The sequence below is a fragment of the Chinchilla lanigera genome, unplaced genomic scaffold (assembly GCF_000276665.1).
Source record: "Chinchilla lanigera isolate Chin_1 unplaced genomic scaffold, ChiLan1.0 scaffold00005, whole genome shotgun sequence".
NCBI lineage: Eukaryota > Metazoa > Chordata > Mammalia > Rodentia > Chinchillidae > Chinchilla > Chinchilla lanigera.
This window is the reverse complement of record NW_004955406.1, coordinates 7,818,513-7,844,687: the sequence shown is the minus strand read 5'-3', so window position 1 is coordinate 7,844,687 and position 26,175 is coordinate 7,818,513. Positions and strand designations below refer to the sequence as shown.

At 38.5% G+C, this 26,175-nt stretch overlaps 1 protein-coding gene across 6 annotated transcripts in view; it reads right to left on the bottom strand.

Moving 5' to 3' along the window:
• LOC102005994 (chromosome unknown open reading frame, human C1orf101) overlaps positions 1-26,175 on the bottom strand; it is a 144,560-nt gene that overhangs the window by 16,703 nt on the left and 101,682 nt on the right. For 3 of the 6 annotated variants that reach the window (XM_013520364.1, XM_005374775.1, XM_013520365.1), the window contains 3 exons: positions 25,393-25,550; positions 11,119-11,172; positions 3,093-3,611 (listed from right to left, as the gene is read on the bottom strand). In XM_013520364.1, coding sequence (XP_013375818.1) covers positions 3,458-3,611; positions 11,119-11,172; positions 25,393-25,550 — 366 coding nt within the window. In that variant the 3' untranslated portion in view covers positions 3,093-3,457. Of the gene's footprint in view, positions 1-3,092; positions 3,612-4,961; positions 5,263-8,556; positions 8,659-11,118; positions 11,173-25,392; positions 25,551-26,175 lie in introns of those variants that run through there. The other 3 variants (XM_013520368.1, XM_013520372.1, XM_013520373.1) reach the window with 3 other exon arrangements.

The following is a 26,175-nucleotide window of genomic DNA, read 5'->3' as shown; positions in this document are numbered from 1 at the left end:
GCGCCGGAGCTGAGCCGCCTGCGCTCTGGTTCTCCGCTGCCGCACCTCGGGACCTAAAATGGCGGCAGCCTCGGAGCCGCTCCAACCTAGAAGTGCGAGGTCTCAGGAAAACTACACTTCCCAGCATGCAGAGCGTCACCGAGGCGGAATCTCCACAGCCCTTTACTACAGTTCCCACCGTCCTGCGGAGTCCCGAGCCTCAGCAGGTGTCCCGGGAGACTACATCTCCCAGCATGCAGTGTTTTAGATTGGCTGCGGATGATTCTCGGTTCGTCCTTGGCGGACGGTGAAGTCGTCCACCTTCAAGCTCACACCGCTGGCTCTGGTGCTGTTAATTTATGTCTCATTGAACCTGGTGAAGCGGTCGGAATGTGGCAAAAGACCAAAGTCATGACTAAGTTTTTCAATTCCTCGCTTTTATTTTATTTTTGCAAGGAGAGGGGTGAAGAAATTGAGGAAGATAGGAAACTGGTGAAGGATGGAAAGTGCATCCAGTTAACCCTTAATGTAGAATTTACAAGACTATGCTGCTGAGGTAGGAAGCAAGTACAGCACTCAGGGATTGGCACAGCCCACGGACACACAAGGCGCTATGTGGTCATTCAACAGATATTTGTGGTGTGTGTCTCCAATGCCAGGCACCTCTCGGTGTAGGGGGAGGCTGGGGGAACACACAAATATCACTCTGTGTACTTTCTAGAACATTAAAGAAGCGATTGAGAGTAATCTTAGATTGCTGCATGCAGAAGGCGTATGCGATGAGTTCTAAGATTATATGTGAATGACAGAAAGCCCGGCAAGTATCAGAGGGGCAAATATTCCGATCAAAGAGGACAGAAGTGCAAAGAGCTGAGGCATGAAGGAGTTTTTGGCATTCAAGGAAACAAAAGGCTATGGCCGGAAGGTCAAAGACTACTCTTAACGGATAAGGAGGTGATGCTGTTGAGTTGGGCAGGTAGTCAGAAGCCAGATCCTAAAAGAGTTTTTAAATTCAAGATAGAGTTTAGATTTTTAAGATGTTAGGAGGGTTTGGGCTAGGGAGTGATGTACATTGTGTGTGTGTGTGTGTGTGTGTGTGTTGAAAAGATTTGGATTGCCATATGGAGAGTGTGTTTTAGAGTGGCCAAGAGGTAGAAGCAAGGAAATCAGTGTGGTACATTGTAAAAATAACCAATGGCTCAACGGATAATGTGTAGTTAAAAAGAAACAGGCCAAGACACCTTTGGTATCTCCCCTACTGATTCTGGTCTTTGACTTTGGCCAATGGGACATTACTAAACATGCTGCAAGCAGAGACTTGAAATGCACTTTCCAGTTGGAGCCTCTCCTGTTGGAGATTTTGGGAATCTTGTGGCCACATCAAAGGAAGAAGTTTGGGTTAGTCTAATGAATGACAAGGGACACGTTGTTAAGTCTTCACCTGTATCCCGCGGACATCCAACCAACTGTGGCACTTGTGCGATTTTTTTTTTTTTTTTTTTTTTGTACTGGGAATTAAACTCAGCACCTTGCACTTGCGAGGCAGGCGCTTGTGCTACTAAGCTACATCCCCCGCCCTGTGACACATGTAAAGGTCCCCTAGACTATCCTGTTCTAGTCCTGCCCACCCATCCAGATAAACCACCCACCCAACAGAATGTGAGAAACAATATTTTAAATTACAAAGTTTTGGGGATAACAGGAACTACCCCAGAACTCAGTGCTAGAAGGTGGCTAGATTCTTCTGATAGTGGGGAACACTAAGAAAGTTGGAATTGAAATATTTTGGAGGCAGAGTTTATAGAACTTGCATTTAGGTTGAATGTTGAATTTGATAGAGGGGATTCAAGAATAACTTGTAGATTTTTGATGTGGGCATCTGGGTGGATAGTGGTGCCATTTATAAGATATGAAATATTAAACACTGTGGGGAGGAGGGAAATCTGGAGGTATGGTTTGATGATTTTATGTTAGAGATGCCTTGTACATATCCATGAGATATAGACATTGCATAAACAAACTCATCATAGCTATTAAATAGGCCAAAATAGACATTAATAGACAAAAATAGACTTTTTGGAACTCATTGGATGACCTAGGAAAATGTGTAGTTAAAAAGAAATAGGCCAAGGACAAAGTTCTAGTATCCTTTACCATTTAGAGGTCAACGATGAAGGAGGAATGATAGAGGCAGGAGGGAAATCAGAACGAACATAATAACACAAAAGTCACAAGACTGTTGGATTCAGCCTCATGGAGGAGTGGTTTTTAAAGAGCTGCTAGGAAAAACTGGAGAAGCAAATTAAGGTGAAGAAATGGAAATAATTCTTAAATTGGGGCAACAGCTAGATAGGGCAGTGGAGTCCAGGGAGGGCATTTTAAAGCTGGGAGATATTAGGGCATATTTGTATGCAAAGAGAGAGAAATTGATTATGTATGGGACAAAGGGGAGATTTTCAAAGTCAAAGGAAGGAAGAGGGCTCCAGTAGAGAGGCCTTTGGTTTCAGGGATGCGTCATCCATAATGACAGCATAATAGGGACATGCAAGTGCATAGTGAGGATATAGAAGGCAAGAAAGATGGAGATAGTAATCTAGGAACACTGGAGTGTGGGAAATGGGGTGTTCTTTTCTGTTTTTCTTGGATTTTCTTAATGAATTGTGAGACAAGAATGAGAGGTGAGGAGTGGTATGAGAAGTTTAAATAGGACTGACCTATAATAACAGAAATCATCCATTGTTCAGTCATTGAACAAGTATTAAAGGAGTACCTTTTATGTGTCATTGTGTATCACTAGTTCATCCCTGAAAAATGGACAGGATGTCTGTCCTCAAAAAGTTGACAGCCCAGCAAAAGACATAAATATATATATATGTGTGTGTGTGTGTAATATGTATGTGTGTATATATATATGTATATATATTTGCTCATCAATTTATAATTTAAATCAAGAGACAACAGTAATAGAGCCTACCAGGAAGATTTATTTGAGGTGGTTGTCAGGAGAAAGATTAACTTAGAATTAAAACCTAGAGTACCAGCTGCCTCATTTTTAGTATAACTTTTACATTTCATATACAAATCTTTCCACTAGAAAAACTTTAGACAGGTTATTTAAGTCCATGCACTTTTATTAGGTCCTTTGTATGCAAAGTAACTATAGCCATATAATGCTTCGTATGAAAAGTTTTATGCAAAATAATGTTTGACATCTATACATTTTCAAAAATTTATTCTTCGGAAGGATTAGAATAACTAGTTTATTTTTTAAAATTCTGTATGAGTACATAGAATATCTATCTTTAAAATGAACATACAAATACATTAAGGATCAATTTCACAGCATACAATATATGAAACCATTTCTGTTTGGGAGCAATTTAAGAACACTTTTGAAATCCAGAATTTGATAATGCTATGAGCTTATAATTAATATTTGTTGGTCAAACATACTCAGTATAACATATAAAATATATGCTTAATATTTCTTTTGTTTTATTTGAGTTTTGTAATATGGGTTGTAAATATTTCTTTTGTAAAGATTCATATACTGAAAGTAGCTCAAAACTAGAACACTGAGGAACATCAGCATCAACACAAAGACAATAGCAGAAACCAGGTAGCCACTTGGTCTGAAATAAGAACAGCAAAAAGTCATCAGAAGTCATTGTTCTAGCTTTGGTTCTTAGTTTCTTTAACCAAACAAGTTTTGAGTAGGTTGTTACTATGCCTTTGGCAACAAACAGAGACTAGTAAGTCATAATGTCTACATTTCGGCATCTGAGCGTTTGAGGCTGACCAGGGAGGGAAGACAGTATAGTCCGTAAGAGAGAAGGAAACATGAAGTTCTGTGGGAGCTGTGTGTCATGGGAGGGGGGGCGGTGTTGCCATGCCACGCAGGGAACCTTGATCTGAGTGCACATAGGAGTTAGCTAGATAAAAATGTCTGGGACTAGAGAAAGCAACTGTGGTGGAACTGTTGTAGGCATATGCATGGTGATAGAAACGTAAGAACGTTTTAAAATCTCTCCCAGATGTTCTGGAACTCAAACTAGTTCATCTGCCTGGAGCTCAGGTGCTAGGTAGAATGATTAGAGATGAGGAGTGATCGGTGGGCAGAGGGGCTTAGGGTGCCGCTCAGTGGTAGAGCTCCTGCCTAGCATCTGTGTGGCCCTGGGTTGGATCTCCTGTGCCACAACAAACAAGCCAAAAGCTAAGTGGACAGGGGCCAGATGAGCTGGACTTCATCAAGCTAGAGTGTGGGTTTTAGCCAAAAAAAATGAGAGAGTTCCAGACATGTAATATAGGATTGACATTTCAGAGGGATGATTCTGATGGTAGTGTGAACAGTCAATAAAAGGAAAGCTTGTGTATGAAGGCCAAAAACCCAATCATGAGGTGTTTGTAAGAATCTAGGCAAGTGATGATGTGGGTCTTGACTACATCAGTGGCTGAAGCAATGGAGAGAAATGGATACATCTAAGATGTGTTCAGGAGTTAGGTAGGATTGGCCTTGGTGATTGTTAAGATGTAGTATTTGAGAAGGAAGGACGAATGATGGCTGTTACCTAGGTTTTGGGAATAGGTCACTGGGATGCCAATGTCATCATTTACCACTGACACAGGAAATTCAGAGGGAAGAACATTCCTCTGCCACCACCTCCTCATCCTCGCCACCCCAGAGGTGGGATCTCTGTTGCCCAGACTTGCCTTGAAGTCCTCCTGAGTAGCTTGGACTAGAGGTACATGCCACCACATCTGGTTTGGAGCACTGTGTGTGTGTGTGTGTGTGTGTGTGTGTGTGTCTGATTGGTTCATGAATTTAAGGGACCTGAGGATCAGCCGTGTGTGTGTGTGTGTGTGTGTGTGTGTGTGTGTGTGTGTATAGGGAGTGGCTGAAGCTGGAAATAACTTCAGTCCTAAGAAAAACATCTTGCCTGAGACAATTCCAGTCATTAGTTACTAGGCAACCTTGTGTCTCGTGACCTCCACTTTTGTCTTTTGTCTTATTTTCTTCATCCCCTCACCATTTTTCACCTGGGACTATCAAGAGCTCCTTGGGTCATGGCAAATTGGCACTCAAACAGATACAGCCAGTAAGAAAAATTAGTGGGCGACAGGACGTTTCTCAATTTGTGCACAACAGGGGGAAAGTAGTGAATTGGTTACGGCCAGTATTCATCACAGGTGTGCATCAGGATTGGCATCATCAGGTGGAAAACTTGGGGATGGAGGTTCACTAGAGCCAGAAACGGGTTCACTAGGGCCGGAGAGATAAATGAGCTTAAAGAGAAGCCGAAGAGAGAAAAGTATATTGAATTACTAGTAGTTAAAAATGGGACAAATAGAGTTTCAAGAACCACAGATGTATGTAGATGTGTATAAAAATGTTTGTTGTATTCTTGGTTCCTGTATTTACCTTACTTTTTAAGACCACTACAAAGGATTTGGCTCAGAGTACTACTTTAAAATCAAGTCGAGTGGGAAAATGCGGGCGAAACAAAAGTCCCACTGATACTGCTTAAACCCTCTAGCTTTGCTCAATCAGATAAGGAAGACAAAAAGGAATTCTTTTAAATTGTTTGCAGCTGTCTCAGAGCAGCATGGCGAAGTCAGGAGGAAGGACACAGGCCAGGTGCAGGAGGCTCCCCCCGACTCCTGTCCTAGGCAGACTCAGCTGTGATTTCCTATGGGCCCACATGCCCTGCTCCACCGTGGCTGCTAGCGTGTGCCGCCAACCACAGACCTGGGTGCCTGGGGCCAAACAGGCAGGACGTGCCCGTGGTGCGCCCTGGCTGTCCCCACGGCCAGCACCAGCATGTGTGTTTTTGGCACCAAAAGTTTACACAGTGGAAACAGTGCCTGTACTTGGAATCTCAGCAGCAACAGGACATCCAGTGGCCAGAGCAGGAGCAGTGGCCAACACACCCAGCGCCTGGAGTCAACTGACCAAGACAGTGGCTGTGCACATCCCTGCGTCCGTCCCTCCCTACCCAGCAAGCTAGTTCCCAGGGAAACTTCTTGGGTGCCTCAGCCACGTGGCCCGCCCACCAGCTAGCCACACCCATTACACTAACAATGTGGGCTCTGCTAAGAGGGTTAGAATGATAGTGGCCCAGATCAGAGGAGAGGAAAGCCAGCTGAAGCCCTGGGGAGGGGAAGTACAGGCGATGGAGCCCGTTCCTGACAGTGAGGCAGGTCGATGAGCCCCTGCCAGCAGCTCGCCCAGCCGTAGGGTGATGGAGCAGAAGCTGCAGCCAGAGGCAGGAGCCCAAATACAAATAGGAAGTCAAGGTTATGATTCAATTTACTTAAAACACTGCTCAAATCACCCCAGACTCTTGTATGCTCAACTGGTCATTTTTCCCTTGACAAAAATTTAAAAATTATAAATAAAAAAAGGGATCCAAAGATTTTGGGTTTCCTGATATATATTGGGTTGAAAAATAGAAATTAATTATTTAAAGGTATAGATTTTTAAGGCCTTCTAGACACAAGTGCGGATGGCCTCCGGGTGTGGCAGCTGCAGGTCTGCAGGTGGCAATCCCAGCCTTTTCACAGCTTAGTTGAGTCACAGGTTGGAATTTCTGCTTAGCAGTGAAATTCTGCCTCACGGAGTAGAGCCTCATAAGGAATAGAGCGGTTTTCTCTGTCTCCACTACAGTTGGCACTAGAAGAAGCCTTTATATTCTTCCCTTAAGGTGATTGATTTAAAAGACTGTCTCCATCAAGATAAAAAAACATTTTGCCTTTAGTTAAAAAAAAAAATCGTATTTCCTAAGATTTACATTAATGGAGATAGTTAAAAAGATTACTTAAAAGAACATAATTTCCATAAATGGAAACTTTGCCCCTTGTATCAAAAATTGTATATTTCAGTGATAACTTTAGTCTTTTAGTTATAGTAAAAAATTTCCTCATTTTAGATTATACAGCTAATAATACTGTCTTGCTTTAATTACAGTTTTTCTTCTTGGCATCATATGTAGGATATGCCAATGATTTAAAAAGTTTTTATAAGTCCTTGGTGTTCTCTTGAGTCCTAATTAGGTTGATTGCCTGTTTTACATTCCTAAATTTACTTGGTATAAAAAAACTTTGGTATTTTACAAATAGGTATAAGGTTTGGAATATGATCTGACAACATTGGGATTTGAACAGTTGCTTGATTTTGACATTCCATTTAAATAATGGCAGGTCTAGTGGAGGCCTCCAGAAGGATACAAAGTTTGACAACTTCTTCATATTTGGGTCACTTATCCAACAAAGGTATATTATACCACAAACTGTTCAGATTAACCCTAACTGATTTTCAGACTTTGGTAATATTAATTGGCTTTGCCCAACTCAACATACACGCATTGGGGATCTTTGGCAGTCTTGGGGTTCTTTTCAGTGGCTCTGGTCTTGAGGTGCAAACTCTTATTGTTCCTTTTTCTTCAGTTCAGCAACAGTGGTGATGACAATTTTTGTCCTCTTGGCAATCCACATTGGCTAACTTCTCTGGTGTTATTGATTATCATTATCCTTTAGACAAGTTAATTCAACCTCCCTCTGTTTTCACAGATGGGTGATCTTAGGGTAGGAGAGGCTATATGACAGCTTCCTCTTCCAAAGGTTTCTCACTGTATGATCAAAATTCATTTACAAAAACGAAAGGGGGAATCAATCCCTCCCACCTCTTGGCAATGTATACTATCACAGTTCAATCAGGTAAAGCAAAAAAGCTAATTTGAGTTTGAGGATATGCTTGTGTTTTGCTAGAACATGCTGTCTGGCTGTATCATGAACTGAGATCTGGAGAAGTTTATTCTACCTTTCAAAAAGCTGATGTAGTCCTGTGACAGTAATGCCTCAAAGACTGCTCTACAAGCAATTGACAAGGATGAGGCTAGATCCAACCAAAGGAATTGACCCAGAATGCCTAGGAGATGGTAACCAAAATGGGAATCAAAGGTCTGAATAGATGATAGAGTATATAGAGATAACTGAGCTAAAAGTTACCAGTATTATTAAAGCAGAATAAAATATAAAAAACATATATTAATTATAAATAAAAAATTTTATTCCTTCCAAATTCTTCTGATAAGAGATCTCTGCTAATTGGCAAACAACAAAATCTGAATAGTCTATTTATAATTATAAATTTCTAAAATTGTAATAGAGTTACTGTAATTCAATTTGGTCAAAACTATATTTCAGTGCACTCTGATTTTGTAAAGATGTTTGTTGGTTTGTTCTGTATACTTGTTATTTGTCTTGTTTGTCCATTCCGTGAACAGCTGTCCCCTTTTTATTTGAGCTCAACAATTTTTCTCTTGCCTTTTTTCTTTTGCATTTTTGGATCATTTGTTCATAGTACAATTTGGGTTACAGACTTAAAAACATGCTTCCACCTGGGTTACCAGCTGGTCTAGTGATATCAAAATTGGTTTACTCACAGGTTATTAAAAATTTAAGATAATTCACAAAAATCTCTTAGAGTTGGGAGAAATTATTGGCCAAGACTCTAGTAGATTATTGGACTTGCTGAATACAGGTACCAAAAACTTTGGACTAAAAATCTTTAACCTAAATGAGTAAGTTCATGAAAAATGGAAAGGGTTCAAGAATGAGAAGGTCTTCTACAGTGTCCTCCAAACAGCTTCTCTGCTTTCAACTGAACACCCATTACTGATACTACAAAACAGAAAAGAGACAGAAGTAGGGAGCAGCTGAAGCTGGAAATACTTCAGTCCTAAGAAAAACATCTTGCCTGAGACAGTTCCAGTCATTAGTCACTAGGCAACCCTGTGTTTTGTGATACTAACTTTGTCAAAAGTATAAATAAATGCCCTACGGTGATTGTTCAGTTCCTCTTTACTCATCAGGAGAGAAGGCTCCACCTGACCTCAGCTTTTGTCTTTTGTCTTATTTTCTTCATCCTTTTGCCATTTTTCCCCAGGACCATTGAGAGCTGCAGGGGTTGTGTGTGTGTGTGTGTGTGTGTGTGTGTGTGTACAGCACTTAGACACTCTCAGCTGAGTGCTGGACATCCACCTCTTCACCCAGGACTATGCATGGGTGCCTCTCCTTGAAAACGATTTCATTCTTAGGTTAGACACTTAGCTGCTGTTGTTTATTTGTTATCCCAGTATTGGATGTTAGTTTTGGTTCTCCTTTGAACCGTACTTATTTGTTGAATTGTTACAGTTTTTCAAGTCACGTTAGCCTGATCTTTCTTCTCTGTGACTGCAAACATGACCCAGCTGCAGTGCATGGCTTCCTTCTTTCGAACTTAAATAGCATAACTGTCTGATATCTGCCAAGCATGGTGCAAGGTACGAGTAATAAAATGATGAGTAAAAGCAAACAGGAGCCCCATCCTTAAGAAGCTTACATTTCAGTGGGGATATAATAAATAAACAAATGATGAAATAAACCTAAAATTGCAAATTGTGATAAGAAGGAGTGATTCGCAATACAATGAAAGCTCATTATAGCAGTATTTAACCTTGTGAATGGGATCAAGAAGTGCCCTCCTGAGGAAAAGGTAATTACACAAATAGCTGAAGAATAAATAGAAGTAAAGTTGGTAAAGTTCAGTAGTAAAGAGAAAAGCAGAGTAGATGAATAGCATGTGCAAAGGTATAGAGCTGGCTGGGGACTGAAAGAAGGATGGAGGGTCTGGAGCTGAGAAAACAATGGGGCCACAATCCCAGGTAAGTACATAGATGCTAGATCCTAAGTCCTTCTAGGCCACGTTAAGGAATTTTACTTTTATAGAGGGAAACTTAATGGGGTCAAAGCCACTACAGTTAGCATTTTGAAAATACTACTATGGCTCTTGTGAGGATAATGAGAGAGAAAAGTAGGCCCGGAAAAGGGGAGTTCAGCTAGGAGTCTGTTTCGGGGATAGTGGTAGCTTGGATAAGAGGGATGGTGGTGGAGGTAGTAAGAAGTGGACCCATTCCAGGGTTACATAGGAGAGAAAATGAATGGGAGCCATGGTGGTTGGATGCATGGCCATGGGTCTCCAAGTCACTGCTCATGAAAGGGGTTTTCTTACAGGGAGACACCACCAGCTAACCCGTCTGGTGCTGGTACCTTTCGGGGTGAGCAGAGGCCAATCTGTGGCCACTAACCTAGTGGTCCATTCCCTCTGTGGCACTGGTGTGTGCCCTGGCTGCTGGCTCAAGCTACTGGTGAGGACCTCCTCACTTAGCCTTTCTCCTCTCCTTCTTCCTCGCCAGGATGGATACTACTCCATACTCACCTACATAAACCACGCCAGCGCAATGAGGAAGAAAAGTTGCTGCAGGATATTAAACATGATTCCCAAAGTTACCTTAGGAACAACTCTGCTTATTTCACTGGCAGGTTATTTATGCTATTAACCTTCAATTAGCATCAAAAAATCAAGGCATCAGTGATATTTAAAGTAGAACCACGAATACCTTGTCTTCCACTTTATGTTTTTGGCACTGGCACTGAACTCAGGGGCTCACACATACCAATCAAGTGCTCTACCACTGAGCCACACATCCAGCAAATATTTCCTACTTTTGTTTTCATTTATCATTTTACAAACAAACAAAAAACAGAGCAAATAAGAAACACCCCAAAACATCAGGCCCAGGACAGAGAAGCAAACTCAACTGAGGTCCTAACTTTAGTACTTTTGTTGTTGTTAAAAGAGATGTGACAGGGATTAATTAGAGGGAGATATAGGATGCGCTTGAATGGAGTGTGAGTGCTCAGAGAAATGAGACACCCCTACCTTTAGCCTTAAGCCTTTTTAGTCTGTTCTCCAAGGTAAAAAGAACTGAGTCTGGGGAAATGTCTGCACTGTTTGTTTCCTGGACACAGAATGATTTTGTAGAAAGCAAAAAAGAAATCTATATATAGACTAATAAAAGCCATTGCCTTTGCAATGGACGCTTCGTGCAAGTTTTAAATTTTGTTTTGTTTTGTTTTAGGATTCATCTGAAGGCCATGCCCTATGGTAATATTTTACACAATAAGATTTACATTGGGAATCCACATAGTGACAGTACAGGTTTTGCTTTTGGGAGACACTAGGGTGCATTTTCTATGTAGCTGCTGTTCATATCTTTTAGAAATTCCTTCATTAATAACCTGCTACATACTTCTCATTACCTGGGAATCACTCCAGAGATCTCTATAGCAAATGTAGTCGTTAGGTTACAGAAACTGCAAATTAGAAAAAATAGTATTAAAGGTTAAATTAAATATATTTAAAACTTCTTCCATATTGCTATGGTAACAATCAAATCAAATATAATCTTAGGGTGTTGTTTTATTGACAAAGGATAGAACAGATATATTTATTTAACAGCTGTGATGATTTTTCTATACATAGATTTTAGACTGCTATGAGATTCCCTAGAGTGTAACACACTATAACCATACTGTCCTCACAGAATTCTCTTGTTTTTTAAAAAATTTTTACAATTAAAAAAAATTTTTTTTGGTATTTTTGAGACAGGGTTTCACTATGTAGTTCAGGCTGGCCTTGAACTCACTTTGTAGCCTAGGCTGGTCTTGAACTTGTAGTGATCCTCCTGCCTCAGCCTCCCGAGTGCTGGGATTACAGGTGTGTGTTACCACGCTCGGCATAATTACCTCATTTTAATAGTGGCTCCAAAGGCAATAGTAACAGTAATAGTTATATATATATATTACAAAATCTGGAGCAATAATATGTATTGATAGAAGTAATAAACAGTTTACGTTTATTGGGCATTAACATCTAATGAAAATGAATGCTAACTGAGCATTTGCCGTGTACTGGGCAGTGTGCCAAATTCTTACATGCATTATTTTAGTCAATCCTTTTATATGAGGAAATAGGCATGTTAAGCAACTTGCAGAAGTTGCCACCATTGTTTGAATAGCAGAGCTGGCATTTGAATTCAGGTTTTTCTTGTCCTGGACCCCGGGAGGTTCACCTGAAGCAGACTGACTCCTTTGGGAAGCTGAGAGTGTCAGGGGCTCGATATATGGAATAGTATTAGCATGTCTAAAATGACTGAGTCTCTCTCATGACTTAACATGTTGTTTGGAATGAGGCAGAAGACGGCTAAGTAAACCCAATGGGATTTTTACTTACCTTCACATGGGAGAAGGCAGAAGAAAGGAGTTTATTCCACTGGGTACTGACTATGCACCCAGCAAGTGCTTCATTTACTTCTCAGAGTACCGTAAGATGGGGACTGCTCACCCATTTGACAGATAAAGAATTAGGCATACACAGGCCTAGAAATTTGCTTAATTCTGAGTTTAACTTTGATCTGAACAAGGAAGGGATATTATGCACTGGTAAAGAAAATGTAATCATCCTACATGTGTTTTCACCTTAAAGAAAAGACATGACACAAAAACTGGTAGAACTAAAAGGGGAAATAGATAAATCCCTAATTATAGTTGAAGGCATCAGCATTCCTCTCTCTGAAATTGATAGGAAAAGTAGACAGAAAATTGGTACCAAATTAAATAAAAACGGAGATGTCGGAAATCCCTTTGTATATAGTAATAAATCTAAAGCCTTAGGGAAAGAAGAATGTTGAAGTGAGTTTAGCAGATGTGAGTTACTCACCCACACTGAGAGAGGGCCAGGGACACTCCATTCACCATGGCAATGAGAACTACATGAGTCTCAGAAACACCGGCATTTAGGAAAGAAGTGTTTTATGGCTCTTTTCTGCCATTGAAAAGGGTTCTTTAATTTCACTAAAGATGAAAAAAAACCTCTATAGCAGAGGCCAAATGAATAAATAATTAGAGATGAAGGCCATAACTCCCTTAGTGAAAAGGAGCCTTTAGTACTTGTGATTGTTGGCCTTTCTTGTCAACTTTATTGGATTGAGAGATGTCTAGGAAATTACTAAAGCACACTTCTGGATGTGTCTGCAAAGGCGCTGCCAGGGATGATTGGCATTTTGGACAGCAAACCAATGTGGGAGACCTGCCCGAAATGTAGGCAGCACCATCCAACTGGGCAGGTGCCCAGACAGAGCAAAAGAGGAAAGGAGGAAGCCCATCACACGTACTCTTTCACTCTCATTGCTTGCTTTCTGCCACGAGGTGAGCCACTTTTCCATACCACATGCTCTCTTATCATGCTTCATCCAAGCCCCAAAACAATGGAGCTAAGTAACCATGGACTGAAATCCCCAAACTCATAAGCCAAAATAAACCCCCTCCTGTGTTAAATTTTGTATTGTTATGGTTTATGTCTACATGTCCTCCTAAAGCCTCATAGGCTCATAGGCAGGACTTCTGGAAGGTGACTGGAATATTGGGACATTATAGCTGACTTGTGGTTAGCAGGTGAAGCCTGGTTGGGAAAGGTGATCTCTGTGGGTGTGACTCAGAAGGTTACACAGTCTTTCTGGGCTCCTTCCTGATTCTGTCTGCTTCCTGCCCACCATGCTGTGAGCAGCCCTCCTCTGCCATACTCTTCTGCCATGTCACCTTGCCTTGGAACCAGCAGACTAGGGCCTGGAAGCTCTTCAGACTGTGAGCCAAAATAAACCTCCTCCTTTAACTTGCATGTGTCAGCTATTGTGTCTCAGTGACAAGGAAAGTGACTAAAATATGTTTACTAGGTTTTTTGTCACAGCAATAAAAGGCTGATGGACACAGTACTGTTCAAAATGTGTAGACCTAAATGAATCCTTGAATTTGGATCGTTTGTTATGTGGTCTTTTGGGTAGAAATACATGAGCAGCTCTCTAAGGTTTACTTGATTTCTACAAAGAAAGTAAATCTGGTGCACAGAGAGAGGCCTCAGATGAACCATTGCAATATAGAGTGACATATCTTTACCTAATTTCCATACCTAAGTTTGATGAGGTAGTTGAAACAGGTTGAATTTATGGGAATTCTTGAGAAAGAAAACCATAATAACAATCTATGTATCTTGTCTAAAATCTTGCTCCTACTTTTCCCTAGAGACAAATTCCATGAATTGCAGGTTGCATGATAAAGTTTTGAGAATGAAAGACAAATTCCTGCTCCTATACTATACTTTTTATTGTTGTTGCCCATACAACATGAACCACATTTGGATGTGCTTCTCCAAATATTCAGAAGGAACTGAAAGGCACCCCGAATGGGATCCAAAGCAAAGTTTTCCCAGATGGTCCAGGTAATTGAAATAGTGCTGTCTAGACTCTTACAATCTAAGAGATCTAAAGGTGCTGGTGTGTTTCTGGAAGATTAGGACGCTGTATGACTGTGAAAGTTGTGGTAGGGGATATCAGCAGACTGCTCTACAGTTTTGAAGCAAATGCAGACATTCTTTGTGAGGTAACTGTTCTAAGAAACAGCTTATGGTGAGAGCTTTGGTAGAAAGTGAACATCTGACCACATAAGACAAGGTGACTATGAAAATTGGGATACCAATTATTAACTGAGTGTCACCTCTAACGCCATAAAGTCAGCAGTGCTCGTCTGAACTCTTTATCATTAAATGCAATAGTTGATTTGTAAGCTCCCCTTTGCCTAGACATGGGGATTTCTTTATGACTTCCCTGCCTATAGCTCTATCTCTCTCTGTGTATCTATCTACCCCTGTATACCTCTCTTTCCCTCTCCCTCTCTCTATCTCTCTCTCTCCCTCTCTCTAGCTATCTTTATCTCTCTCTAGCTATCTCTATCTCTATCTCCATCTCTGATTTACAGATAGCTCTGAATCCAGCTGTGGACAGCTGTGGCACTGTAGCTCCACTGAGGAACAATCTTGAAGAATGATAGAGAAGAAGAAAGCTTCCAGTATAATGTTAGGTAGGATATATTTTTTAACTTTTTCCAAGAGGAGAGATGACCTGAGGCCTAATCATGATTAGGGACTAAATGTTTGGCTACGTGGCCAGGACTCAGAAGGAATAAGAATTGATGAGAATAAACTTTAGTAAAAAAGGTACATAAATGAACTTCTTAGACTAACACTTGAATGTTAGAATATTTGGTTCTCCCATGAATGTTTATCAAAAGACATTCACTGGAGAGGAGGCTTGTAACTTGTGTGACAACCCTATGAGTAGCCTCTTCTCTCAGCTACCCAAATGCTTGTTCACTGAGTTCATAAATAATGGGGCACAGTGCCTAGGATAGTTTTATGAAGCTGGCTTTCTCCTCACCAAGGCTGGATACTACCACTGTGAAATATCGTATTTGCCAGCAACAGCAAACCGACCTTAATCTTTCCATAGAAATATTAATCCAGAGGCATCAAACAGCCACCTGGTAGCAGATTGATTATATATATCATGGAGGGGTTGGGGATTCACTCTTCCTGTGACATGTGGGGATTTGAATTTGTCTTTATTATGTAGTTTCTGCCTGCAACTCTGTTTGTAGACATTCTAGATAGCATGTACAAAGGTTGATTGAAAAATACAGTGAATATATACATTTAAAATTTTTTATTATGGTGAAAGACACAATTCCATTCATCTCCCTCAAAATACTTCCCCAGCTAACACATATATCTCATTGTTCTTGGCGATTTCTGAAGCAGTTCTGGAAGTCCACTTTTGTGAGTGTCTCTATGAGGTTTGATCAAAAAAAATATTAATGAATGCTGCTGCCAAGTGCCATCGAACAGAAAGACAGGCCTATAAAGACATCACAGTGTGTCCTTGTTCGCCTTATTCACGGAATCTGCTATCATGTAATGTATGGATCTTCCCCAAAGGCAAAATAACCATGAAAGGTAAATGTTTTGAATCAACTTAGAACATCAAGGCAGCCATGACAGCACAACTAAAGACGTGAAAGAGGACTTCCAGAACTGCTTCAGAAGGTGGCAAGAATGATGCCATAAGTGTGTTTGAGGCAAGGGAGAGTGTTATAAGGGGGTTAATAAAATGTGTCTCTTACTGTATAAATTGTTTAAAAAATTTAAGCACATACTATATTTTTAAAATCATACCTCATGTATTGTCAAATTGTCCCACTCAAGATGGCTTCTGAGTAGGGAGGGAGCTTATTTTGTAGCAAAATAATAACAAGATATACATGGAATTCATGGGCCTCGCAGATGAGCAACATGGACTTTCTTTTTTTGTTTTGTTTGTTTTTGTTTTTTGAGGCAGGGTCTCGCTATGTAGTTCAGATTGGTCTTGAACTCACTGTGTAGCCCAGGTTGACCTCAAACTTGCAGTGATCCCCCTGCCTCAGCCTCCCAAGTGCTGGGATTACAGGAGTGTACCACCATGCCTAGCAGCATAGACTTTTGAGGGGTTTTTTTGTTTGTTTATTTGTTATTAGGAAAATCATAATTTGCTGATTACTCAGAATACTTTGTGGGGTAAATCTGTTTTTTCTGGAATAAATTTAATGAAGCTTCGTTTTACTCTCAAAAGTGCTCTGGTTTGAATCAGAGTATAGAATTGGAACTTGGATTTCTCACTATTTCACTTACAAACCCAGACTTCTATGGGAAGGGGTAGATAAGAGATCAGATTCTGTATGAAAAAAGTTCAGGTCATTCCATCAGAAAATGAAACAAATTAGTGTCTAAAGAGAGGGAACATACGTTGAGAAATGAAGAAAGTAAAAAATACCAACCATAGCTTTGTGATATAGCAGCTACATCTATTTTCTATCTTTCCATTCTCTATTTGAACTAATTTTTGCTTTTTTGTTCTCCTGTTTCCTCTACTCTTTTATATAAGGTATGTTCGTAATAAGTGGTACAGAGTATGAAGTCAGGATTATGACAAAATTAAAGGAGGCACAAATATCATTCAGAGACTGCACTTGGAGCTAGACGCAATACATGACTGTGATTTTTTTTCTTCTTGGGGGTAATAAAAACATTTTTGGTTATTTAAGTATAACTACATACGATAGTTATAATTACTTTTGTTGTTCTTTAACAGTTGAATTTTTTGGACAAGTAAATGATGATGTAGACTGTAATGGACATCTGTTTTATTCTTTTAGTTCACTAATTTTCTCTTCAGCTGGGTATAGTCGCTTACTTAATCTTGTGAGGTGTCAGTTGCACTAATTATAATCTCTACAAGTGTTGTCTGATCCTTTCTTGGATGATTCCTTTTTCTTTCACCATACTTCTAAAGTTTAAAAAAGAGGTTAACATTTAAGCATACATATTTTGTGTTCTGTACCTAATAAATCCAGTATCAACAGCATTTGTGGGTTGGTTTCATTGCTTGTTATTTCTGATAACTCTAGTTCATGGTTTCTTCTTTTCTCATGTGATTTGTTCATTGTAGCTTTTCCTGGGGAATTCTTTGAGGTTTGCATTTAAAGTACATTCCTGTAATGAGAGGGCCCGGGGCATACTCTGCCCTCTCCCTCTGGCCAGACCCTCATCTCCATGGAGGAGCCCCGGGTAATCATGACTATGGAGAAACAAGAAAACAGCCTGTTGCTAGACACAGGTGCAAGTCTCTCGGTCCTTCTTTTCAATCCTGGCCTTCCCTCCAGCCGTCACACCTCGGTGAAAGGAGTCACTGGTGAGGAGGTAATCTGCTATTTTTCACAACTCTTAGTTTGTAACTACTTGTTAGATCCTTCTTGCATATCTCTGTCTTCCTGAGAAACCACTTTGAAGATACCACCATGTATTACAGCAGCCGTTGATATTTTCCTACTAATCTATCCATAACTCTGTAATGTTTGTATTGTTCCTATCCTATTTCGTAAATGGATGCATGTTTATTATTATATGTTTCCTACAACAACCACTGAGAATAGTTAATGATTATTTAATAGGTCACTCATGTATAGCTCTTTTTATTTTCTTTAGAAGCCACTTTGAAGCTACCAAAGTATAGTACAACCATTGATAATCTCCCACCTCTTTTGTCTGTAACTCACTATTATTTGTCTATTTGTTTTCCTGAGAAACTATCTTGTAGATAACAATATGTAAAACAATAACCATTGATAATTTCCTACCACTTTGTCTGTAATTTGGTAAGCCCCCCTATTATTATGTTATCCTTCTTTTACTCTTTAAAATAAAAAAAAAAGTACGTTCCTCCAAAGGGATATAAATTTTTTCTGCAGAGCATATCAAAGGTACACATAAATTGAGACTAGTTTAAAATATGGTCTAGATTATTATTCTTGATTACTCAGCTAATTGGCAAACCCAGCCTTAAATCTATTGAGTTTAGATTTATAGTTAAAATTCTTAAGTAAAAGTTTCCTTTCTTTCTTTCTTTTTTTTTTTTTCTTTCTTGGTACAGGGAATCAAACTCACAACCTTGCTCTTGCCAGGCAGGCACTGTACTGCTGAGCTAAATCCCAGCCTCTCTTTCTTTGTTTTTCACCTGAAGACAAGACTAATTCAGGCACATATCCTCACTATCTTCTCCTAAGAGTTTTACTCTTCAAAGCTGTAGGTTTTCTGATCTAATCTGTCTTTTGTAAGGCCTTCCTCCGAGCTTGCTATCCTGTCTCCCGTAAGTGTTTATGATCCATGTAACCTGAATACTAACCCTGCAGGGTAACTGGTATCTTCAGATAGCACTAACAGGGTCTCAGGGATTTTCACTTTTCACAAATTTCTAGACTGCAAGGAATTCCCTTAGTTTCTCTTGGACTGGGTTATGTGTTTTAAACATATATTCACTTTGAACTATGTCCAGTATTGTAGGTATACTATACGGAAAAAGTTTTCTCTCACCATTAGATCTGTCATATTGCAGAAAATAGAAGCCTATTCCTATGTTTTTAGTTTTTACCTTGAATTGTGCCCTATAAAATTATGTTTTCTTATTTATCAATTTTTTTTGGTCCACTCAACGATCATTTTAGATTATAATTTTTCCCTAGGATGTTGCTGTATCCTAGAAATTTATTCTATCTCATCAGTATCCCTTTGAACAAATTGTTTGTGGAATTGTTCTTCTTTGCTCCTGGGTAAAATATCAGACAGAGCTCAGATTTAGATATGAACGACTATTCTAAAAGTCCAGATAATAAAAAACCTAGCTCAGTCTACTCTAAATATTAAAAAACTTCTTCCTTCCCTAAACCTGGCCTTGAACACCACAAGAGATAGCATAGTGTAGAGGGATATGATCATTCATTTTCTTTCTTTTTGTTCTTTTTTTTTGGTGAAAAACTCTAATTGTGGCATTTTCACACAAATGTAGCATATTTGATGATACCATGCTCCCTAAACCTTCCCTACTTTCCCTGCCCTTACCTGTTCTTGTTGTCTAATCATGTCCCTTCCCTTTTCAGGTCATCTTTTCTCTCCATCTCTCTAGAGTCCACTTATAAGAGCAAAGGTGATACTTGCCTTTTAAAATCTGGTTTATTTTTCTTAATGTGATGGTCTCCAGTTCTATCCATTTTCTTGTGAATGACATGGTTTTGTTCTTTTTCTAGGCAGAGTGACGTTTCATTGTGTATATATACATTTCCTTTACCTATCCATTCACCCACTGATGGGCACGTAGGCTGATTCCATAATTTGGTATTGTGAATTGTGCTGTGGTAAACACGGAAATGCAGATATTTCTGTAGCACACTAACTTTGATTCCTTTGGGTGTATGCCAAGGAGTGGTAGTGCTAGGTCATACAGTAGTTCCATGTTTAGTGTTTTCAGCAACTTCATAGCAAAATCATAGCAAACTATGATTTCCATAGTGTCTGAACCAATTTATATTTCTACTAATAGTGTATAAGGGCTCCTGCACTGCCTCTAGGTTCTTTTGTTTTGTACCTTTGTGAATAGCCATTCTGACTGGGGGATCTCAGTGTAGTTTTGATTTGCATTTCTCTGATGCCTAAAGATGTTGGGGGATTTATTCATATAACTATTGGCAATTTTTAACTTCTTTTGAGAAGTGTCTGTGCAGTTCATGTTCTCATTTATTGGTTGGATTGCTTTGTTGTTAGGTTTTTGAGTTATTTATATATACTAGGTATTAATCTCCTGTCAGACGAATAGTTGGCAAAGAATTTCCCACACTCTGTAGAGTGCTTCCTCACTGTTTGTAGTTTCTTTCACTGTACAAAAGTGTTTTAATTTGATGTTATCCCATTTGTCAATTTTTATTTTTGTTTCCTGGGCTATTAATGTCCTATCCAGGAAACCATTGCCTGTGCCAATATCTTGAAATGTTTTTCCTGTTTTCTTCTAGGAGTTTCAAATTTTTAAGCCTTACCTTTATGTCTCCAATTCACTTTCAGTTGATTTTTATATGCAGTGAGAGACAGGGATCTAGTTTCAGTCTTCTGTATGTGGATATCCAGTTTTCCCCGCACCATTTGTTACAAAGGCTGTCTTTTCACCAACATATGTTTCTGGCATCTTTGTTGAGAATCAGGTGGCTGTGGCTGCCTGGGTTTATTTCTGTGTTCTCTATTTTATTCCATTGGCATATATTTCTGATTTTATGCCAATACGGTACTGTTTTTGTGACTATATTCTCATAGTATATTTTGAAATTGTGTATCATGACACCTTCAGCATTGCTCATTTTGCTTAGAATTGCTTTGGCTATTTGGGTCTTTTGTGCTTCTATATGAATTTAGGATTGTTTTTTTCTAGTTCTATGAAGGTTATTGGTATTTTGATGGGGACTGCATTGAGTCAGTAGATCACTTTTGATAACATGGCCATTTTTACAATACTGATTCTGCTGACACATGAATATGGGAGTTCTCTCTATTTTCTAGAGTTTTATTCAATTTCTTTTTTCAGTGTCTTACACTTTTCTCTGTAGAGGTCTTTCATCTCTTTGACTAAGTTTATTACTAGGTATTTTATTTAATTTTTCTGAAGCTATTGCAAAGGGAATTGCTTTTCTGATTTCTTTTTCAGCGGATTGGTTATTGATGTATAGAAAAGCTATTAATTTTTATATGTTGATTTTGTATCCTACTAGCTGAATTTCTTTATTAGTTTTAAGTCTTTTCATGGTGTCTTTAGGGTCCTTTAAGTGCCTGTATAGAAATCATATAATCTGCAAACAGCACTAACTTGATTTCTTCCTTTTCTATAGGTATCACATTTATTTCATTCTCTTGTTTAATTGCTTTGGCTAGAATTTCAAGGACCATATTTAACAGGAATGTTCTTGATTTTAGAGGAAATTCTTTCCTCATTGAATATGATATTGACTATGAGTTTGTCATACACAGCCTTTCTTGCATTGAGGCAACATCTTTCTATACCTGGTTTTGTCAGGGTGTCCATCATAAAGGGATGTTGGGTTTTGTCAAAGGCATTTTCTACATCTGTTGAGATGATCCTGTGATTTTTATTCTTGATTACATTTATGTGTCGTATTAAATGTATTGATTTGGGCATGTTGAACCATCCTTGCTTCTCTGGAGTAAAACCAACTTGATCATGTTGTATGGTCTCTCTAACATGTTACTGAATTCAGTTGCAATTTTATTGAGGACCTTTTGTATCTTGTTCATAAAGATATTGATCTACAGCTTTCATTTGTTGTTGTGTCCTTGTCTGGTTTTGCTATCGGGTGATATTAGCCTCAGAGTACATTTGGAAGTATTTCTTCCTTTGTATCTCATGGAATAATCTGAGGAAAATAGCTGTTAGTTCTTTAAATTTCTGGTAAAATTCAGAAGTGAACTCAACCCAGGGCTTTGTTGGGAGATTATTATTGCTTCAATCTCATTGCTTGTTATTGATCAGCTTAGGTTTTTTTTTTTTTTTTTTTTAAATCCTCTTGGTTCAGTTTTGGAGGCCATATCTGTCTAGAAATTCATCCATTTCCTTTACATTTTCCAACTTATTAGAATATTAGTTTTCAAAGTAATTTATAATGATCCTCTTGAGTTCAGTAGTATCTGCTGCAATATATCCTTTTTCACTTCTTTTTTCTTTTTGTTTTTTTTTTCCGGTCCCAGGAATCGAACTCACGACCTTGTGCTTGCCAGGCAGGCACTGTGCCGCTGAACTAAATCCCCAGCCCCATATCCTTTTTCACTTCTAATTTCACTAATTTGGTTTTTTTTCTATCTTTTTCTTGGTTAGTTGGCTAAACATTTACCTATATTGTCTATCTTTTCAAAGAACCAATTCTTGGATTCATTGATCCTTTATATTGTTAATTTTGTCCTTATGTCATTAATTTCAGCTCTAATTATTATTATTATTTTTTTCTTCTACTGGTTTTGAGTTTGGCTTGTTCTTAATTTTTTTAAGATCTTGAGATGCATTATTAGGTTGGTTATTTGAGACAGCTTTTTTTTCCTAATGTAGGCATTCATAGCTATAAATTTCCTTTTTAGAACTTCATTCACTGTATCACACAGATTCTGGTATTTGGTATGTATTAATCACTTTTCCATGGCTGGAACAAAACACCCCAACACTCACAACTTGAAGGAGGAAAAGTTTATTTGGTCTATGGTTCCTGTCCATGCATGGTTGCCTGGCTACAAGGCAGAAATAGCATGATGGAATGGCATGACGAAGGAAAGTTGTACAACCCATGGCAGCCAGGAAGCAGAGAGTGAGGAGGAGCCAGTATCAAGAATGCAACTTTCCTGGCCATTCCCCATGTGACCTACCTCTTCCAACCAAGCCCCACCTCTGACACATGAGACTTTGGGGGCACATTTTAAATCGAAATAATAATAGTTGTGTTTCCATTTTCATCTGATTCTAGGAATTTTAAAGTTTACCTTCTGGTTTTTTAAATGACCCACTGAGTATTTAAAAATGTATTCTTTAATTTTTCAGTGTTTAAATGGTTTCAGTAGTTTCTCTTTAGTTGATTTCTGGTGTCATTCTATTATGATCTGATAAAATGTGGGAAATTATTTTAACTTTTTTTGTTTTTTTAAGGCCTACTTTATGGCCCCAAATATCATCTATTTTGGAGAAAGTTTCATGAACTGTAGAAAAGGAGGACTTTTTCTGTAGCTGTTGAATGGACTAGTCTGTGAATGTCCATTTGGTCTATAGGGTAGTTTAACACTGACATCTAGATGAGCTATCTATTGGTGAGACTGGATTATGAACTCACACACTATCATTGAGTTAGGATCTTTGGTCTCTGTGTTGAATAGTTGTTTCATGAAATTGGGTGCACTGATGTTTGGTGCATATATATTTACAATTATTATATCTTCATAATGAATTTTTCCCTTTACTAATATATAATGACTTCCTTTGTCTGAATTTTGTCTTAAAGCCTTCTTTGTTGGTTATGAATATTGCTACTCTTGCTTGTTTTTGGATTCCATTTGCTTGAAATATCATTTTCTATCTTTTTATTTTGGTCTGTGTATGCCTTTACATACACCAAAGAGTTCTTTTTAATCCATTTTGCCCATTGTGTCTTTTAATTATAGGATTAAGACCATTTACATTCAGGGTTATTATTAATTAAGGTGTGTGTTAATTACTATCATTTTGGTGTTTTACTAGTGTTTGAGTCTTTGCTAATTCTCAATAACTTATGTATCCTTCCTCAGTGTGTAGGATTCCTTTAACCATGTCCTGTGATGCTGGCTTAGTAGTTGTAAATTACTTTACTTTATGCTTATCTTAACAGGTCTTTATTTTTCCTTTAATTTGAAAGCTAGCTTTGCTAGACATAGTAATCTAGGTTGGTAGTTATTTTCTCTCAGTGTTTGAAATACATCATCTCATACCCTCTTGGCATTTATGGTTTCTGCTGAAATCCTTAATAATAATACAGAGTAAACTAAAAGTTTAAAAATTAATAAAAGTAAAAATAATAATAACTACAATTTTAGAGTATGGAAGAAATTGCCTTTGAGGCCTCTGCTCAAACAGTAAGGTAGAGTGAGTTGCATTTAAATATCCTGTTTTACTGTGTTTTCCTATTAACTTTTGATTTTCTCTCCTCTTTTCTTTATCTGAAACACTTACTGCTCTGCCCCTTTTCTCATCACCCTCAGTTTCTGAACTATGATATCTCCCTGACCTCTTCTCTCTTTTGAACAGTTAACGTACACATGCTCTTGAAATCACTGTAGAAAATACCCACATGTGTATTTTCCTCTTTTTACCCTCAGTTCTTTCCTTCAACTCCAGGCTCAAATCAGAATTTTTAACTATGTGTAGGATATTTTCACTTAGATATTTAATTTTTCCCTCAAATTCTGAGTCAAAACTTTTTAGACAGGGGCTCATGAAGTTGCCCAGGCTGGCCTTGAACTTGCCATCCTCTTGCCTCGGTTTTCTAGGTATTGTAGCTGAGATTATAAGTGTGTGCCACTTTGTCCAGCTGTCTGTCCTCTTAATGTAAGGGAGCCCTGTTTGAAGACCAGCGAGTGAGCTGTGATACTGTGAAATATGTGGCAACTTATTTTTTTCCTCCTTTATTTGACATACAACTCATGAAATCCCTGGAATCTTCAAAATAAGTGACAAGTGTCTTTGGTAAGCTAATGATTGCTTGACGGCGGGTAGTCCTGAGGCAGTTTCAATATGGCAACTGGTCAACAGAAGGAGCAAATTTAGCCAGGGAGGGGAGAGGGACTATTGGCTAAATTATTGACCAATGGCCAAGGATTTAATGGATCATGCCTATGTAATGAAGCCTCCATAAAATGCAAACTCACTGGGTTTAGAGAGCATCTGAGCACATGGAGGTTCCTGGAGGTTAATGCACCCAGAGAGGGAGTTGAAGCTTTGTACCCCTTTCCATATGCCTTGCCCTGTGAGCTCTTCACCTGTGTCTGATGTAATGTCCTTTATAACAGACCCGAGAACAAACACACACACCAAAACAGAACAAAACAGCAAAGCAACACAGGATCAATAAAGCATGATATAAAATTGCCTTTATACTATGTATAGGTATATGTGAAACATAAATGATTTTTTGTGGTTAAATTTGAGTCCTATTCCTAGATATGTCATTATGTACAAGCAAATATTCCAAAATCTGAAAAAAAGTTGGAAATCTGAAACAATTTTTATCCCAAGCATTTTGGCTAGGGGTTACCCAATCAGTACCAATGCTTCTTGTTCTCCAGAAAGTTTTCTTCTATTGCTCAAAATAGCATTAATCTTTCCTATCTCCAAATTACTACTGGGCCTGTTAATAACACAAATGATTATACTTGAAAAATATCTCATGTTTTTGCTCTCATTTAACCTCAACTTAATTATAAGCATTTTGAAGACTTAAATTATGCTTACCTTATATTGGATCTGTGGAACATAGTAAATGAAACACAGTAAAGTTTTTAAAATGTAATTTCAAACCACATGATTAATGTTTAACATTAAATCTCTTACCCCATAGAATGTTTTATGTGATTGCTACAAAATGAAGAAACAAATACATCAATACTAACGACAACAATTGGATGGTTAGGTAGTCTCAAATTAAATCCAGAAAGCAAAACTTAATTTTGAGGAACTAATGCTAAAACCATCATAATAAAACATTTATATTCACCTATAGTTTGGATCCAGGATCTTCACACGAAACACATACATTCCAGAGTGGTGCAAGGGCCAAAATATATGGTTCTTATTAGAGATGTTGATAATCTCATATGGTTGATCTAAGTCTCCTGGTTTTCCAATAGCATAAGAAAAACAGGGCCTATAGTTCTGAAAAAGAAACAAAGACAAGAACAAAGATCATTTTCTGACTAACAAATAAAATTCTATTGCCATATATTTATCTTGGAATATTATTTAGAGATACAATGGCTATTCCTTTCTATTCTACCATTGCAATGCTTATTGCATCTTTAGAGCTTATATTGGGTTAAAACTTTATAAAAAGTGAAACCTAGTGAAAGAAAACACTGGTTTTTGTGCTCATGATTGAATCCAGGACTTTTTATATGTGTAATAATTGTTGTATCACTGACCTACATATCCGGCTTGTGTTTGTTTGGTTTGAGACAGGGTTTTGCTGGCCTTGAACTCACTATATAGCCCAGACTAGCTTCAGACTCATGATCCTCCTGCCCTCAGCTTCCCAAGTACTGGATTATAGGCATTTGTCATCATATTTGACTATTTTGTATTTTAAACAATTAAATTGGGATGTTAAGGGTATGTTAGCATTTTTTACTTTTTTATTTTTTCGGAGACAGGGTCTTGCTAAATTGCCCATACGGGCCTCAAACTCTTTTGATTGTGAATTTGTTTGTTTCTTTGAGACAGGCTCTTGCTTTGTAGGGCAGGCTGGCCTTGAATTTACTATGTAAATTCACAGCCATTCTCC